Source organism: Carcharodon carcharias, chromosome 31 (genome assembly GCF_017639515.1).
Source record: "Carcharodon carcharias isolate sCarCar2 chromosome 31, sCarCar2.pri, whole genome shotgun sequence".
Taxonomy (NCBI): domain Eukaryota; kingdom Metazoa; phylum Chordata; class Chondrichthyes; order Lamniformes; family Lamnidae; genus Carcharodon; species Carcharodon carcharias.
The window spans coordinates 3,329,036-3,348,468 of record NC_054497.1 but is presented as its reverse complement, the minus strand read 5'-3'; the positions used below and the strand labels follow the sequence as shown (position 1 = coordinate 3,348,468).

At 43.8% G+C, this 19,433-nt stretch overlaps 1 protein-coding gene across 4 annotated transcripts in view; it reads right to left on the bottom strand.

Moving 5' to 3' along the window:
• Nucleotides 1-4,663: 4,663 nt before the first annotated feature.
• Nucleotides 4,664-19,433, bottom strand: part of LOC121271538 (casein kinase I) — a 78,716-nt gene continuing 63,946 nt past the window's right edge. For all 4 annotated transcript variants that reach the window (XM_041177520.1, XM_041177521.1, XM_041177523.1 and 1 more), the window contains exons 9-11: nucleotides 14,256-14,395; nucleotides 12,144-12,205; nucleotides 4,664-9,690 (exon numbers count right to left, since the gene is read on the bottom strand). In XM_041177520.1, the coding sequence (XP_041033454.1) occupies nucleotides 12,173-12,205; nucleotides 14,256-14,395 (173 nt within the window). In that variant the 3' untranslated portion in view covers nucleotides 4,664-9,690; nucleotides 12,144-12,172. The remainder of the gene's footprint in view (nucleotides 9,691-12,143; nucleotides 12,206-14,255; nucleotides 14,396-19,433) is intronic.

Sequence of the window (19,433 nt, the reverse complement as noted above, 5' to 3'; positions counted from 1 at the left end):
CTGTTACATCATACAAGGCGTCGTTGGGCTGAAGGCAGCTCACCACCTTCAGATAGGCACTTTCCTGCTAACTGCAGTGAGACAGTTTTGAGTCAGAGTAGAACCAGAATCATCGACCTTGACAGCACAGATGGAAGCCATTCATTTCATCACACCAGCACGGCCTCTAAGATTTCTCACCCTTTGGCAACAACTTGTATTTATATAGCACCTTTAACATAGTAAAATGCTCCTAGGCAGGTTAAAGAGAGTTATAAAACAAAATTTGACACCTAGCCACATGTATTAGAGCAAATGGCCAAAAGCTTGATCAAATATAGGTTTTAAGGAACGTCTTAAAGAAGAAAGAGGTGCAGAGGGGGTTTAGGAAGGGGATTCCAGAGTTTGATGCCCTATATTTCAATCTCCGTAGAGACTGATCGAATTTCCAGCTTTTGGCTGAAGGAATAACCCGACAAGATTTCACATTTTAAGACTTAACTCTAACAAATGACTTTAAAAAAAAAACATTTGACTAAATATATTTTCTTTTTTTAGGCACTTAAACTTTAATTATAGAAAGTGACATCTCCCCTATATAGCTATCACACTGCCCACAGAATTACAGTACTTTTAGCAAGCAGTCCACAGTTACTTCCAGCTTCCAATGAGTTCCCATATCCCTGCTTCGCCGAGTAGGAACTTCGAATGGCCTTCTCCAGACACTTTCCTCAGTTTTTGGAGAGCTCCTTAAATCCACCAGTAAAGCCTGTTTCCTATGATGACTCTCCTTTCTGGCCAAGCCAAAGCAAATCTCCCAGAATCCTGGGAGGCAGCAAAATGTGTCTCTTCAACTGGAGACGCTTGTTTCCCAACTGAGTATCCTACTGCGGTAGATTGCAAAGCTAAACAGCCTTTTCTGTCCAGTAACCACACAAAACATCTGCTGTTATACTCATTGATTCAAGGAAGCCGTAACCCAATCTCAAAAATGGTGCCCTCTGCCTTCTTCCCCATGGCAATGTGAAACACATTAACCTTGTATCAAGGAAGAAATGCTAATTAGCTATCTTTGATCCCAACTCCCTTTCGTCTTAGAAGTAAATGGACCATTTACAGCACAACTGTTCACAACCCAGTACCCACACCATCTTTCTGGGACTATGGGAGACTTAGAGTCTAAAGAGGCTGCTGTTATTGTCTCCAAGTGTAAATATCTTCCACCTCTTCAATAAAACCTCAGCTTTCCTTTGATCTCTAATGATCAAACCACACTGCCTGTTATGCTGTCAGGCAGACTTCAGAACAAGTCACATGAGCCCCTTAATTTACCCTAAATTTAAAGCTGCAGTCCCAAAATATATCCCTCACCGTCCAAGGACCCAAACACTCCTTTCAAGTGAAGCAGCATTTCACTTGCATTTCCCCCAACTTAGTCTACTGCATTCGTTGCTCCCAATGTGGTCTCCTCTACATTGGAGAGACCAAACGTAAACTGGGCGACCGCTTTGCAGAACACCTGCGGTCTGTCCGCAAGAATGACCCAAACCTCCCTGTCGCTTGCCATTTCAACACTCCACCCTGCTCTCTTGCCCACATGTCTGTCCTTGGCTTGCTGCATTGTTCCAGTGAAGCCCAACGCAAACTGGAGGGACAGCACCTCATCTTCCGACTAGGGACTTTACAGCCTTCCGGACTGAATATTGAATTCAACAACTTTAGGTCGTGAGCTCCCTCCCCCATCCCCACCCCCTTTCTGTTTCCCCCTTCCCTTTTTTTTCCAATAAATTATAAAGATTTTCCTTTTCCCACCTATTTCCATTATATAATTAAAAAAAACCCCACTAGAGCTATACCTTGAGTGCCCTACCATCCATTCTTAATTAGCACATTCGTTTAGATATCACCAACTTTAATTTTAACACCTATGTATTCTATTGTACTATTGTCGTTGACATCTTCTGATGATCTGCTTCTATCACTGCTTGTTTGTCCCTACAACCACACCCCCCCTCCACCTCTCTCTCTCTCTCCGCCCCCCACACACACACCTTAAACCAGCTTATATTTCAACTCTTTCTTGGACTCGAACTCAAGTTCTGTCGAAGGGTCATGAGGACTCGAAACGTCAACTCTTTTCTTCTCCGCCGATGTTGCCAGACCTGCTGAGTTTTTCCAGGTAATTCTGTTTTTGTCCCAAAATATAACCTTATGATCCTCATTTGTAACTGAAAACAAATAAGTAACAATTACAGGAAAACAAATTATTTTGAACAAACCCCAGGGAAATGTCTACACATTATACATGTTGTGCCTTTGTGGTAAGAGTCTTGCATCAATGCTGATTTACGCATTTCTCTAGTACATTTCACTATTAAACAGAACTTCATGATTTGCCACAGCTCACTTTAACAGCATTAAAAACTTGTTTCTTTGTTCCAGAGGCCTAATCATGGAAAACAGGCTTTATCTCCTTGATTTCTAATTGAACGCTTAATCTTTGCTGTCATATCCTGCACCATTTGAATTTCGATATCTGGATATTGCAGGGCATTTGTACATTTTACCAACTGCCCCAAATCACCTTGAATAATATACTGAAGTTTTTAGTATTTGCTGAAAAAAGACATCATTTTTTGTCTAAGCTTTTTGTTTTGCACTCATCAGGGACAATTTGCAAGAAAATGCCAAGGTCAGGAAAACATTTATACTGTATGAAGAGGGTGCTGATTGGTTGGCAAGTGGACCCTGGTTGGTAGAGGCATTGCCATGGAGAATGCACTTGTTGGTGACGACTGACAGGTAACAGGCAAGCATTATTTGAAATTTAAACCAGGCAGCCTGACTCTGATGGGTCAAGACATTGCCAGAGTGAAGCAGCCTGGCAATGCCTCTACCAGAGTCCACTTTCCAACCAAACAACACACTTTTCGTTTCAGTATGTTGCTTCCCCAGACATTGGTATTTTCTTGCGAATTGCCCTGAGTGTAAGGCAAAAAGTTGTGACAAAAAAGTTTCTTTTTCAGTTCTGTACTATCAAATGACTACTAGTTTTTGAAATGATGGGTACTAAATACCACCTTCCAGGGTACTGGATCTCTTAGGGCTAATCAGAATTTTAATCATATGTGCATTTACATTAGAACGCTTATATCTGTAGTGTTTGTCCACTTCTCTATTCACTATATCAATATTGATGTAGTAATTTATGTAAATTTGCCTGTGCAGCACCTCCTAAGCAACAAGTTTACAAGGACAATTTCCATTTAAACGTGATAGGAATTTATATGACAGGATGTAGCTTAAAATACTCTTTTTCAATTATCTTGTGTCCTGTAAAGCCAATTTAGTTTATTATACTTAGCAATATAATGAGTACAAAGCTAAGAGAGATCAACTCTTAAATTACCGTAAACGTAGCTATTCTGATCTGGAGCAACAAAGGAGACATCCAGTCAGTCTGTCACACCTGTGTTGACTTTGAAAGACCAATCCAATTAGTCCCTACCCCTTCCAACAGGATGATTTGTAAATAGGTGAACACATCCAAGCTGACCTGTGGGCACTCCAGTGGTGCGACTATTGCTCAGAAAACTATTACTTAACTGCGGAGACACTGCTTTAAGTACTTTTCAAAAGGATATTTCTGAAATTCCTAATCTACTTCACATCAGCATGCTCCGCTAATTTTCAGTTCACCAAATATTTGACACCTGCCCTCCCAAGGCCAGACTCTCAATTGATGTTTAAGCACCCCAATTGCTTTCTGCTTGCTTTTTCTTCCTCCACTGCCAATGGGAATGCAAATATTTGGTCTCATTTATGCCAGCCTTCCTCCAATAGCTAGCTTGCCTAAATGATCATGATCAGTCTTCATGCCATAAAGAGCAGGTACCAGTAGGTTAATCATGGCAGGTGGCATAGTTGAGTTTAATCCTTTCCCCAGGCATTTAATTCTGTCACAGATCACTCAACAGCAGATCAGGAACAACACCTGCGCTAAAGCAGTCTTGTGTCACCAAATCTGCAGCCTTAAGCAGTTAACTTTACAAAACCCCAATATTTCCTCAAGTCAAACAGGATTTGTAACCTTAATAGTGCACCTTCCCACGTCAATGAACAGTTTAAACCAATGTTGCTACTTCCCCCAATTCCACCCATTTTCAAGCATCCTAAAATAAGGCATGCACAGCAAATCTCAATTATCAACTGTTGCATTTTTCTGTTCACGCATACCAATCATACAAGGATCGGTAGAGTAATTTGGGTTCTTTATTTGAAGACAATGGTAACTGGGAGGCTGTACAGACCTGCCTGACCTGCAAGATTGATGCTCTGTTTTGCCTACAGAGTCATGGGATTATACATCCCATCCTGTCTTCTAGTGGAAGAGATGGGCAGCAGTTTCAAGATGCACCCCCCCGCCCACCCCTTAAAAGTACATCACAACGGCAACTGTTTGCTCCAAAAACTGAAGACATTCATCATCCCTAATCATGGGTAACTACAAACATCAATGTGTGTAGGAGCTTCCCAACATATTAACAGGTATTAAAACCCAGCAGTTCCTCAAGAAGGTAGGTAGATCTAGAGGCCATAAATCTGATTAACCAAAGTCTCCTGCATTAGAGACATTCCAGAATCATTCCATTTAACCAAATAATCACCCTGAAACAAGACAGCGTTGGTGTTTTTCCTCTCCCTTTTATTTATAAGTTTTAAAATGTACACAAATAACAACCATATTAAATTGCATTGTAAATAACGTTAAATAGTGTCAGGAATAGAGAACTGTACATTAGACATCGAGACAGAATAGTCAGAGAGCACATTTTTTTTTAAAAAAGGGGTGGTGGGGAGGGCAGTTCAAAGCACTGAACATTTCAGCCGAGTTCACATTTAGATGGGTTTCCTCGAGAGGAAAGAGAACACAATCCCCATTTACACACACAGAAAAGCCTAGACATTATCGCTGGCAACACTTAACGGCCAAGTTACAGGACATTCCCATTTGCTATTTTATTGCAAACATTAACCCCTCCCCCAAATTTAACTTGTTTTTCTCTCTCCTCAGAGCAGTCAGTATCATGTAAACATGTCAAGCACTCCTCCATTTAAAATCACCGAGTTTCTAGGTGCATGTGGCCCATGGAGAGTTACTCTGCGTCGCACCTTATAACAGGTCAGACAGAACACTGAAAAAGGAGCCACCACCACATGCTTCATACAGGCCAAAACTTGGGAGTGAAAGCAACTGAACTGAGCTGAAAGTCTAAGGCCGCTAATTGCTAAAAAATAGTCCCTTCCCCTGAATCTTGTCAATAGCCAAAAAATACACACACGCACGCACATACATTCATAAGATAGTGTGCAATAAATACAATATAGAACAGGGGGGCGTCTTTGCCATTACTTTCACTTGGATGAAGGCTGGCACCAATATCCATGGCACACTCCTGGTGCCAATCCTCAACAATAAAACCATAGCAGCAGCCACCTTGGAAAGGAAGGTCCACTTTTCAATGCAACGTATTCAGTTTTCACGATTCCGGCAACCACTAAAAGCATGGGACTTCTCTTCCTTCTCTTTAGGGTTATGGAGCCAGCCAACAGCAATGACAGCTGACGGCTGACGAGAGCTCCTTTTTAATTTCGGACCTTGAACCTCTTTGTCCAGGATGAATTTGGATATAGTATTAAAAAAAAGTGAAGAAGGACAGCACAGTTTAAAATTTAAAAAACAAAACTGCATAAAAACACACTGCACTACCCAGTCATCCAGTAGGGAGAGAAGAACATCATCCTTTGAGTCCTGGTTGGATTAATACACTGGTCCTTCATAAGGGACAACATTTAGAGCAATAACATGCTAGAGACAGATGATCTAGTCTGTAGTCCATCTTGCAGCAACTCATGTGAAGGGATACGCCGAATGTTTGATGTTGCCCTCCCCATCTGCCCACCCCCTCTTTTTGCACAAATTAAAACTATGTTACACTGTTTGACATCAGTACTAAAGAAGCAACAGTTTTCACTTTACAATCAAAAAACTCGCTATTTACACAAATACAAAAAAATCTCAAAAAAGTTATTTATGAAATACCAATGTTAAAAAAATCCATGGGAAAATAACTTAGGAATCGCGTGTATTAAATATAAAACCGAAAAAAGTCATCAAAGAGGGGGGGGACGTTAGCATCGGTGCACAGTTAATATCTCAAAAAAATTTTGAGGGTGACGTTCAAGTTTACAGTACAGAAAAACGAAATGCATTGTGATTATATATTTCCACTCTGGAAAAAAAATGTCACCAGGTCCAAACCAGTGGGTAAGAATCTTGAAACGAGATACTCGGCAGGGGACAGTAAACCATTTTCTGCTTTCAAGCTGCAAGGTGGTAGAATTGGACCCGCCCTTGCTCGCCCAACACCCTCTGTCTGGCCCCTGAAGATGTTTAGCCTTCCATTCCCCGATGCACACCCCGCCCTGTAACGGAAACCCCAGTCCCGGGTTTGCAATAAGCTCAATAGCTTTGACGCCAAAAATTTGAGCCGCTGCAGAGCTGGGAGAGCAAAATTTTAAAAAAGATACAAGCTTCCCTCTGTTCCTTTCCCCTTCCGAGTAGGTCATTTAAGATGGAACCGTATTCTAGTGGTAAGGAGAATATGCTGCTACATTTTGAGTGAAGGGATACGCTACCACAGCAGATTATGGAACACGCAAGGTCACCTACTGCAGTTGCTGCCCAATTCCAAAACGGTTTTGCCTAAAATCAGCCGAGCGTGTTTAGTTTGCAAACTAGGGAAGGGGTCACGCTCTACTCTGCTAGATCCAAACATCTGACCTCACCAATCCTCGCAGGAATCTATCCCTCCCTCCTGCCCCATCCTATAGGAACACTGGCCCTCAGAATAATTTGCAATGAGTTCCAGGACCTCCTTCCAATTTCCTGCTACCACACAAAGTAGCACCAACCCATCTCCACAGGGACAGTTTTGGGAAGATGACATTGAGGCATTCCACCCTCCCCCACCTCCACCCTTTTGGTTCCTAAAGATCAGGGGAGACGCCGGAAACATTAGGGAACCTCGAGCTTTGCCCAACGGAGCATAATGTTACAGCAAGTGACCTCGCAGCTTGGCGGAGCATCCCATCAACTTTCTGGCTGCTGAATTCGCAAGAATTTCACTGAACACCTTTAGAAAAAAAAAGAGAACACGCACACAGAACACACATACACAGTAGTTATTCACACATTTACACCTGGATCGGAAAACTCCCCTTAGCAATTGCCTGGGTCTAGTTAATTTTTTTTTTCAATGTAAACATTTCAGCGTGCCAAAGCTGACAAAATTCAGCACTCTGGAACACGATGTATTCTTTCCTCGAAACTTTTTTTTTTGATGCTTTGGATCTTCCTCTAAGCAATCAGGTCTCTTTGCTACCTCACCGAAAATGTTTAAAGGGCTTATTTTTTTTGGTAGGTATTTTGGCAAGTGTTTCCTCTCCACCTACCTCCACCACCACCTTACCACCCCCTTTATTACTCTCTGGGCAATAGTTAAGCGGGTAACTCTTCACGCAACGCTTTTGGTCAGGCAAGCACAGTTGAGGAAGGTGAAAAACCCATCATAAAAGAGGCAGTCCTGCTGATTGTACTAAAAAGCGCAAGATCCGAGAGAAGGCCACTGGCAGGCTGGGAATCTGGCATCAATGTGGAGCACCAAGTGGAACCCAAGCAGCTAGTGCTGCATTTACAGCTCCTCCAACAAATTCCCTCCAAAACCTTGATATTTAACCTTAATTGCAGCACGTTTGTCCAATTTTCTGCTCTATCCTTTCCCACTGCCAGATACAATCGAGTGGAGCCACCATCTGCACCGCCTTATTTGTGCAGAATAACAGGACCCCCCTTTGGATCTGCCTGAGCTGTGGTTGTTGACAGGGGAGGGGGAGGGCTGGGGAGAAGTGCAGCATAAGCCCCATGTTGGCAATTTGACAGCCAAAAAAAAGTTTTATTTGAACTAGCTCACTACAAAGCTGTCTTCCAGGTCTTCACCTTCCCCCAAATATCTCGAACTTTGTGCATTTCAGAACTACCAGGTTACAAGGCTCTGCGCGTGCTCAGATCGTTCTCTGGGTAGTTAGCAGAGATGCCAGCACATGGCGTTAAGCCCCAGGTCCACCTGATGTCAGAGGAGTCGCCGTTGAGGCAATGACTCCAGATGTTGGCAAACAGCAATGACTCCAGATGTTGGCAAACAGCAACGAAAATCAAAAATCACACTGGCTCGCCTTTTTAAAAAAAAAAACAAAATGTAATATTGAGTGTTGGTTTGGCTAAATGTCCTTAACCTGTAGATCGGCGAGTGGGGGTGGTGAATGGGAATGTGGCACTGAAATGTTACACCTGGATTAAGAACCTTCATCCAGATTTCCCTGCACCCCACCCCCTCCCCCCCCACCGAAGTTTTTCCTACTTTTTGAAAGGAAACACGACCAACTGAACACAATAAAGCTTTTAAAACAATACCCTACAAAATAAATATATACACATTCTTCAAAAATTAGCAGCCAATGCGGTTCCAATGCCACTGGTTTTGTCAACACTATATATACCGTAATACATACATATATGATATATTATATATATAGTTGACACAAAAAGGACAAACGGTTCTGATTGGACACACACACACACTCTTTAATGAGTGTTTGTTGAAAGATTTCCCCATCCCCTTCACACGAATAGTGCTTCTATTTAAAAATTGTGTCGTTCTTTTTCTTAAAATATATGCAAGAGTTACTTTTTTTTTAAAACATGACAGTCTAGTCACCCTGGAGACAGAGGACAGGCTAGGAAGTGATTTTAACACCTACAAGGAGTTGGAAAATTGAGATTGAATTTTTTTTTTGCAGTGGGAAAAGTAGATGGCCTGAAATAAACTCTTTAAGTACAGGAATCCCAGTGTTGTCACCTAAGCCAAAGGCGATTCCAGTACCACTTTAACCATACCAGGATACCTTGCCCTCAGTTGCAGTTCGAGGTGTTGAGCGCCAAGCCACCTCGGGGCTGGGTTGCTTAACTTAAAATTCATGTTGTGGGGGCTTCCCCGTTTTGTTTTTAAATATACAAAAATGACCAGACTTGGTATGACTGGGACAAGAGGCTACTACATGTCCTAAAAAAAAAAAGGGTCCTGTCAAAGCCATTTTAAAAGATTTGCTTCCTCTTTCCTTCACCTCCTAGCATTAACTACCTTTTGGGAGGTAAGCACGCGCTCTCAGAGAAGGGGAGGGATAGCATTTGAAAGGAGGGGAAAACAAGACAGGCGGCTTCTTTATAATTGGCTGCTTGGAAAGTTCAAAGTCCTTGACTATTTGAGGTTGGGGCGCAGAACTTCTTTCCGGGGGTTTGGTTGGGGGTTGGGGGGGGTGGGGGTGCAAAATTAAATCTGGGTTTTCTTCGAGGAAAAGAAAACTTCCAAACAAGCGGGGGGAAAAAGAAAGTATATAATAAATCTGAGGTGATTGACACAAGATCATTGTAAGCGTGCTCAGAGTGAAATGGAGGCCTTGCATCCTCTATTCTCGCACAAATAAAATAGTGGGTGAATACGAGCCCTGTTCTGATATCCTCCCTGAAGGCTCCATCGCAGTGGTCAATGTTGGAGAAATCGCCCCATCATTGGTGAAAATCAGCGAAGGAATCTGGAGGTGGGGGAAAGAAAAGTTCACCGTTATTAAAGTATTATCCCGACCAATGTTTCCTTAATTTGCATTGATACAGCAATTGGGAATGTGACTGCAGGGAACAAACAAGCCATGGAACAAGCAATGCGCCCTTTAAGATGTGTGCATGTGTCAATCTTAAAGGAACCGTGCGGTGCTACAATCGACCACACACAGCAAACAGAAGTTAGAGGGGACATCGATTCCCCAGTTCTCTCCTTTCACCCTATGAACTTGCTACCCGCTTCCTAGGGAATTTGGTACTCATCCAACTGACCTATGGAGCGTCTCAATTTGGACAGCCGGAATTTGCTTAACCACCGATGGCAAAGAAGTGGAGATGGATCCCGTCTCAAACCAGGAGCTTCCAATTGGAAGGTGGTTCATCGGCTACTGTTAGCAGCAAATTAAACCTTTCCCTAAGCCAGGTTGCGATTAGGAACCTGCAACTCTAGCTATCAGCTAATCAAGCCTGGCCAACTGAACCTGCGATCTTTAGCGCAAGCTGGATGCTCAGCAAGTTTATCCCATCAATGCCATATGGTGATTTGGAGGCACCAAGTTTCAAACTGTGCGAAATTAGCCAACTGAAGGGCGAGGCACTGCACGGCGCCTGTGACTGGCCAGTGTCTTTTGGAATGTCAAAGTGAAAGACAATCTTCTGTTTCTAATCAAGGCCTGGCGACTCCTGGTGAAGGTGTGGGTGCAGAGCACATTTACACTCCCAGCACCAGAGGCCATACCGAGCAGCAAGATTACAGAAACAGCATCACCTCCAATATTCTTCCCAAGCCACACTGCAACCCGACTTGGGACTGGCAGCACCATTACTTCATGATGCTGAGCCAGGACCTGGGATTCCCTACAGTCCAGAACAGCAGAAGCAGAGGACAAGATGAAAGAGATAGCCAACGGTCCTAAGGGGAAAGCCCACTACCACTTTCACTGGGCAAGTTGAGACAGGGCAACAAATGCAGCCACACTTGCCTCGTCCAAGTCTCAAAAGAATGGGGTAGAAGATTTGGCTCAGCTTGTCCCATTTCCCCCCACCCCAGTCAAACAGCACCCAAGGCTCAACCAAGGTCACTGAAATATGAAACCGTACTTATGCAAGGAATCAATACTAAAAAGGCAAGGAGAAAGCTCTCAGATTAAACGTACACAGGTCCATGTGCGGGATTATGTTGTAGCCTCATTAATTGAGTGGTGCACTCGCTCACTAGAGCATGAGGGGGAAGGGTAAGCTTCTCAAACCAAGTCAATTTTATACAGGCACTTTAAATGATGTACATGAATTTCACTTGGTAACTCCTCATACACAACGAACCGACAATTTATTCCATGTTTAAGACAACCACAACCAGTGCCACCATGTTGGAAATTTGGAACTCCCTTCCACAATTAGCAACTGATGCTAGATTAATTGTTAATTCGGAGATTGGCAAGCTTCTGTTAACCAAAGGCATTATGGAACATGGCTCAAAAACAGGTACAAGGATTTAGGTCGCAGATCAGCCATGACCTCACTGAATAGCAGAACAGGTTGAGGGGCTAAATGGTCTACTCCTGTTCCTATGACAGCAAGGAAAGGAACCCTATCAACCAAAGCAGAAAGTGGACATCAGGTATCAGAGGAAGTGCTTGTGGCTATACATCAGGGGAGACTACAGATCTGTACAGGAAAATAAGGCTGAACCCAAAACCTTATGGAGTGCACAGCTTACTAGCAGCAGCATTAACTATGCTGGCAAGAACTTCCAACATTATAGCACTCAATGAACATCAGCTGAAATTTATATTTGGTGCTACAGTGTGCAACTTGCACCTTATGAGTCCATAGTACAGAAGGCTGTCAACTACTCCATATATGTGTTTATGCTCCATACAAGCCTCCTCTGACGCTTCATCTAATCCCACTGGCATAACCTTCTACTCCTTTCTCCTGCATGCTCATCTACCTTCCTCTTAACTACTGCTCATTAGCAAATATTATAAACATATATTTAAGCATCCATATTAATTTTTAAAATTGTAAGAGGGCAGTTAAGAGTCAACCACATTGCTGCAGGTCTGGAGTCACACGTAGGCCAGACCGGGTAAGGACAACAGATTTCCTTCCTGAAAAGGATATTAGTGAACCAGATGGCATCTTTCTCCTCCTCCTCCCTCTTCTCCACCCCCCCTCCTCCACCCCCCCACCCCTCCCCCTTCCCCCTTCCCCCCTCCCCCCGCCCACTCCCAACGGGGATGGTCACTATTGCTGGGACTCATTAATTGAAATTAAGTTCCACGAGCTGCCATGGTGGGATTTGAGCCCATATCCCTACAACGTTATAGCCTGGGCCTCTGCATTACTAGTCCAGTGACATTACCGGTAAAGCCACCACCTACCCCCCTATCAGGCACATGAAGGAAACTGAAGAGCCACTCACCAAACTACCTGCTGATCGAGGGACACTAGTCACTTTGCCAGATGTTCAAAGGGCATGCTGGTCTGCAAGGGAGATAAGAGTGAGATGATGGTTGTAATGATCACCCTCTCAAAACAAAAGGAGTATTAAGTTTACCAATTAATGGAAGAAGTACACAAAATCAGCTATTTTCAATTTCCAATCAGTTCATCAGCTGGAAACAAAACATTGTCACGTTAGTGAGACCAGCCAACTGAAAGAATCAGGCTCAGCTGCAATAGCATGCCGGGCAGTTGGTTGGAGATGCAGAGGGAAGCCAATCAGTACCCACTGGACCATACTCCAGCAGAGAGTTTATACCAACAAACAAAAATGCACACTTTCTATCTGGAGGAAACTTGGGTTTGAAATAAAACAGGGGAGGCGGGTGTGTGCACACATATGCATACGCGAGAGAATATGAAATCAAACCTATCGGACATCTGGCAACAGTTAAAGCATTTGGGTTGCCCATGATCCAAGTATTTCTTCCTTTGTGTTGCAACAATGTTGGGTTGCACCACTAGAGGGCCCCAAAGAGCTGTATGACTAAGCAGCCTCCATGCTGCAGTACTTTTACCGCACAGGTCTCAGAACAGAGGAATTAACAATACATGCAGTTAGAAAACAGATCTGTGCAGTATCAGGCCAATTCACATTCTGTTCTGAACTGCAAAAGAAAAACACTACTTGGAAGGCAAAGAGAAAAACTTGTGACAACAGCAAAACACTGCAGATGCTTGGAAATTCAAATTAATAAAGGGCTGGGAATACTCAGCAGGTTTGGCAGCAGCTGTGAAGAGAGAAACAAGAGTTAACCTTTCAGGGTCAATAATCATTTCCATTAGTGACCTCTCAGCAGAACTGATCTAGAACATTAACTCTTGTTTCGCTCTCCACAGATGTTGCTTGTCCTGTCCGAGTATTTTTCTGTTTTTAATTACCAACTCGTGACCCTCTCTCCATCACTTGACTGACAACTTGACAAAAACTACTTTTTTGGCCAACTAAAAATATCCTCTTCTCGCCAGAGAAGAAGTGAGCATGCTACAGTTAACCATAGGCTGGGGAGAAGGTTGTAAGTTAAAGTGGCCATTCTTTGTCAGGCAAAATCAAGCTTGGCAGTGAAGGCTTCCACAGCGCAATGGCCTGCCAGCAATCATCTACACTTATACCAGTACTGCCATCAGACAGCAGCAAGCATTGATGGCACTGCAGTCCAGCATGAGTCAAAATTCATGAGGCAGAAGTATCCCTTTGCAAAACAATAAAGAGTTACTGGAAGTTACAACACAGCTGTTTGATTTCAACAGCTCCCTAATCCCAGACACTCTTGTGGTGATGTGTTGTGTGGCAACTTGCATATTGTAGTCTGGAGCTCTGGACAGCGATGGAGAGTCCAATGTTCTTTCCATCAGATGGCTGGCCAGGAATCTCTCCCGCTCTTATGCTGGCCAATGGAAGGATTTGCAGGTTGGTACTCAACCCATCTGGCCGTGTTGCAAATACAGCTTCCCTGGCCATCGAGCCCTGGGATGGGACATGAACCCGGAGCTCCTGGCTCAGAGGCAGGACCACTACCCACTGCGTCACAAGGCCCTCTCCCAGATAATCTACAAAGCTGTAAACAGTTGTGCCAGGGCAGCTTTCTAGAGGCACGAAAGGTGATACACACTGGCCTTTCCACTCCATCACTAAATGGGTCTCAGTCACTTGTTCATCAACTTCAGAGGAACGTTAAGAATCAGCCATGTGTAGGACTGGAGGCAGGTACAGGTCAGACTTTACAAATACAGGTTTCCTTTTTTTAAAAAAAGCCTCATGGTCCTTTTTACAGTTTTTTTTAAATAAAATATATAAAGAATTCGAATTGTGGTGGAATTCAAAGTCAGTCTCTGCATTAATCCAGGCCTCCTTTCCCGTGACGGAATCACAACAGCGCCAGGCCATGTTACCAGGCTCTCACGCCATTGCCAATCACAAGATTCAACAGCCAACGCACCTCCCCTGCCCAAAGTTAATTAAAACGGAAATCGGCGAGAGAGCTGGGAAAACGTCACAGTGACAAGGAAATGGTGGCAGCCCAGTCAGTACCTGTGATGCTGAAATGCGTGAAGCATCTTGCCGCGCCGTGAGATCAGAGGAAGAAACGTTGGCGGGAGCGCCTCGATGTAACCTCATGCTCACTTTGCGCTCTCTCTCGGCCCGAGAGATGGGTCTCGGTGAGGTATTAGCTGCAGCAAAAGGAAAACACAAAAGGCACTTTGTTGAATCACATCTGTCGCACAGGAGAGAAAAAAGGGTTTGGTTTTCTGTTCGTCAGGAAACACTTCAGAGATGATGTTTAACTGGAATGCTCTGCTTATCTGTCTCGACAAGGCCAACTTGTACTGAATGCAGAGCCAAGATGAAAGTAACTAAACCACTTCACAACAGTCTATACACCAAGCACAGCGCTGAGCTCCAGCATTCCCCTCAGAATTAAGTCTTCTACATTCACCTTCAACTCCGTAAAAAGTTTACCAATAAACCTCTTTCCTGTTCTCCTGAAGGTATTGGGCTCTGCCACATGGTTGTTTCACACTCATCCTGTTCAACATTCTGGCCAAATAGCCATATTTTTTAGCTGGGATTCTAGATGCTAGGGGTGGCACGGCTCGTGACACATTCTATGAAAGGGGAAGGAGAAGCACTTTGGTTTCTAATCCTGTCTCAACTCACCCACACACTTTTCCCTGCTGCATAGGTTAGCAGTGGGTAGCCATCAGGGTCAGATGGAGATGGTGGCAAAGTGGTGATGTCTAGACTGGTAATCCAGAGGCCCAAGCTAATGCTCTTGAGGACATGGGTTCAAATCCCACCAGGGCAGCTGGTGGAATTTAAATTCAATTAATAAATTTGGAATAGAAAGCTGGTCTCAGATCGATGATTGATTGTTGTAAAGGCCCATTTGGTACACACTAATGCCCTTTAGGGAAGGAAATCTGCTGTCCTTATCTGGTCTGGCCTACATGTGACTCCAGGCCCACAGCAATGCAGTTGACTCTTAACTGTCCTCTGAAATGGCCTAGCAAGCCTCTCAGTTCAAGGACAATTAGGGATGGACAACGATGCTGGCTTTGCCAATGATGCTCACCTCCCATGAAAGAGTAAAAGGTAAAAAAAAACAGGAACACTGGCCAATTTCACACGTTCACAGTCCAGGTAACTGATAGAAACTAAACCAGTCTACTGTTATGATGGCTGAGATTAGATAACTCAGCAAACAGAGCAAGGATGGGTCCTGGGTTTGAGCCAAACAATAGCAGCAGTTACAAAGAGCTTTTGTTGAAAGGCAGAACTTAAAAACTGTAATTTTCACAGAAGAATTTAAATTTAACTTTAAACTGGAATGCTTATATCACTGGAGGGTAATGACCCAATAGGGTACTGCAGCTGCTATGGGTCTGGAGTCACACGTAGGCCAGACTAGGTAAGAATGACAGATTTCCTTCCTTAAAGGATATTAGTGAACAAGATGCACTTTTTTTTTTTAAAAACAATCAACGATGGTTTCATGGTCACCATTACTGACATCAGCTTTATATTCCAGATTTATTAAGGTTATATCATACAACCTAATATTGGTTGTCAGGAAATTACTAGAGTCTATAATTAAGGATAGGGTGACTGAACAACATAAAAACACTCATTCAGCTGATGGGAGATATCCAGCATGGTTTTGTAAAGGATAAGTCATGTTTGACGAACTTGGCAATTTTTATTTGAAGGGGTGACTAAAGTAGTGGATTAGGGACATCGATGGGTGTTATTTATATGAACTTATATCACAAAAGGTTACAGCACAGAAGGAGGCCATTCATCCCATCAGGTCTATGCCAGCTCTATGCTTGGGCAATTCACTTACTACCATTTCCTCACCTACTCCTCTTCTCCCCATAGCCCTGCAAATTTTTCCTCTTCAGATAATTTTCCAATTCTCTTTTTGAAAACCAGTTGAATCTGCCTCCAGCACACTCAGGCACTAACCGTTTGCTGCATCTAAGTTTCCCTCATGTCGCCACTGCTTTTTTTTTTGCCAATTACCATAAAATTGGTGCCTCTTATTCCTTCCAGCAGTGGGAACAGCTTCTCCCCATCTCCTCTAACCTCAATTTTGACTATCAAATTTCTTCTCAACCTTCTCTTCTCCAAAGCCCCAGCTTTGCCAATCCATCTTCATAACTGAAGCTCCTGATTCCAAGAAAAACTTCCAGAAGGCATTTGATAAACTCCCTAGTAAAAAACTGTTCAATATCAAGCTGAAGCTTATGAAAGGGAGGGAAAATTATTGACCTGATTCAGAGAATGGTTGAACAGCAGGGCACAGAGGGTAGAAATAATGGGCAGGTACTCTAATGTGCAGCATGTGACAAGTTGCGTCCCACAAGAATCAATCCTAAGATATCAGCTACTCCCTGTATTCATTAACATTAAGATGTTTCTCTACCATTGTCCAGCTGAGTCAGACTGCACTCACCTGGTTCCAAATGTTGCCAGAGAATCACTTCAATGATTCGCTTCCTGCCCCCTGCACAGTTACCTCTGCTGCCCATCTGCCAACCCCCTCCACCCTCCTACCAACCAAACCAAGGAACTATTCTTCACCTCCATCCCTTTCTCATCTACACACTTCTCCTCAATGACATCTGAAAATACAACATTGGTTTCCATGTGAACATGGACGATAGCCAACTTTGCCTCACTACCACCTCTTCACTGTTTCCAAATGATCAAAATGCCTGGCTGACGAGTAGAACTTTTCACCAAGTATTGGGAAGACCCAAGCTCTTGTCTTCGGTCCCTGCCGCAGTCTGTTCCCTAGCCACTGACTCCAGCCCCCTCTCCAAGGCAACTATCCTGAGGCTGAACCAGGTTGTACACAACTTTAGCTTCATAGCTGAACCAGAGATGAGCTTCAAACTACATACCTGTTCCGTGACTAAGACCACCTATTCCCTCCTCTGTTACATTACCTGACTCGAACCCGACATAACTCATGCTTTTGTTCCTTCCAGACTTGATTATGGTACGGAACTCCTGGCCGGCATCATCTTCTATTCTATGTAAACTTGAGGTCACCCAAAACGCTGCTGCCCAGTCCCAACTCACATGAAGCCCTATTCATCATCCCTGTGCTCACTGACCTATATTGGCTCCCAGTTAAGCAGCTAAATTTTAAAATTAAAACCCTTGTTTTTCCAAATCTCTCCACGGCCTTGCTCCTTCCCATATCTGCAATCTCCACCAAGCCTATAACCCTCAGAGACATCTTGACTCCTCTAATTCTGGCCTTGAACAGCGAGATTCTAAATCGTTCCATTAATGGCTTCAGCTGCCAGGGCCCTAAGCTCTGGAATTTCCTCCCAAAACCTCTCCACTTCTCTCTTCTCCTTTCAAGACACCACTTAAAACCTACCTCTGGCCAAGCTTTCAGTCGTCTGCCCTAATATCTCAGGTGGATCAGTGTCATATGCTATTGTATAATGTCGCTAGACATTTTATTACATAGAAGGCAGGCTCACTCTTTCACAACTGGCACAGGAAGACATGCCTCTAATTTCCTATGTTTCTAAGTGCCACATAAATACAAGTTGCAGTGTATGATGGGAGGTACATGATCATATTCAAGTTTGCTGATGACAACCATAGGCTGCACCTCACTCAGCTCTGACCTCATTACAGTCTTGGTTCAAACATGGACTAAAAAGCTGGACTCCAGAGATTAGGTGAGTGGGACTGCCCTTGGCCATCAAGACAGCATTTGACCGAGTGTGGCATCAAAGAGCCCTGGAGTCAATGGGAATCAGGGGGAAAACTCTCCACTGGTTGGAGTCATACCTGGAACAAAGGATGCTGTGGTGGTTGGAGGTCAATCATCTCAGTTGATGTTCGCTGATGATTGCAGTGTTCAGCACCACTCACGACTCAGGTGCTGAAGCAGCCCATGTGCAAATGCAAGACCTGGACAATATCCAGGCTTGAGCTGACAAGTAGCATTCACGCCACACAAGTGGCGGGCAATGATCATCCCCAACAACAAGGAATCTAACCTTCACATTCAATGGCATTACCATCGCTGAAACCCCCACTATCAACATCCTAGGAGTTACAATTGACCAGAAACTGAACCGGACTACCCATATAAATACTGTGGTTACAAGAGTAGGTCAGGGGCCAGGAATCCTGCAGCCAGTAACTCACCTGTCTCCCCAAAGCCTGCCCACCATCTACAAGCCACAAGTCAAGTGTGTGATGGAATACTCTCCACTTGCCTGGATGAGTGCAGCTCCAACAACACTCGAAGCTTGACACTATCCAGGACAAAGTAGCTTGATTGGCACCATATCCACAAACATTCACTCCCTTCACCAACGAACAGTGGCTGCAGTGTGTACCATCTGCAAGGTGGACTGCAGAAACTCTCCAAGGCTCCTTAGGCAGCACCTTCCAAACCCACAACCACTACCATCTAGCAAGGCAAGGGCAGCAGACACATTGGAATACCACCACCTGGAAGTTCCCCTCCAAGCCACTCACCATCCTGTCTTGGAACTATAACCGCTGTTCCTTCACTGTCGCTGGGTCAAAATCCTGGAACTCCCTCCCGAACAGCACTGTGGGTGTACCTACACCACAGGGACTGCAGCAGTTCAAGGCAACAGCTCACCACCACATTCTCAAGGGCAATTAGGAATGTGCAATAAATACTGGCATGGTCAGCGACGCCCACATCCCATAAATTAATTTTAAAACAACCTTTAGTGTAGGTAGGTGGAAGGATAACAGTGTAATTTAATTAATAGATTAGATGAATATTGAAAATATTTCAATACAAGAAAATGTAAGGTCATTCATTATTTAAAAGGATAGAACGGGGTACTTCTATAAAATGGTGAAAAGCTAGAAGCAGTGGAGGCCCATTGAAACTTTGTGGTTCCGGTGCATAGATCGTTAAAATATCATGGAACAGTACAAAAAAAGCTAGTGAATGTTGGCCTTTATATTCAGAGCACTAGAAAACAGGGGCTAGAAGTCATACTACAGCTATGCAAAGCCCTGGTTAGACCATACCTGGAGTACTATAAGCAGTTCTGGGCACCATACTTTAGGAAGGATATATCAGTCCTGGGAGGAGATGCAGCAAAGATTTAGCAGAATGCTACAAAAGCAAAATGCTGCAGATACAGGACATCAGAAATAAAAACAGAAAATGCTGCAAATACTGCGGAG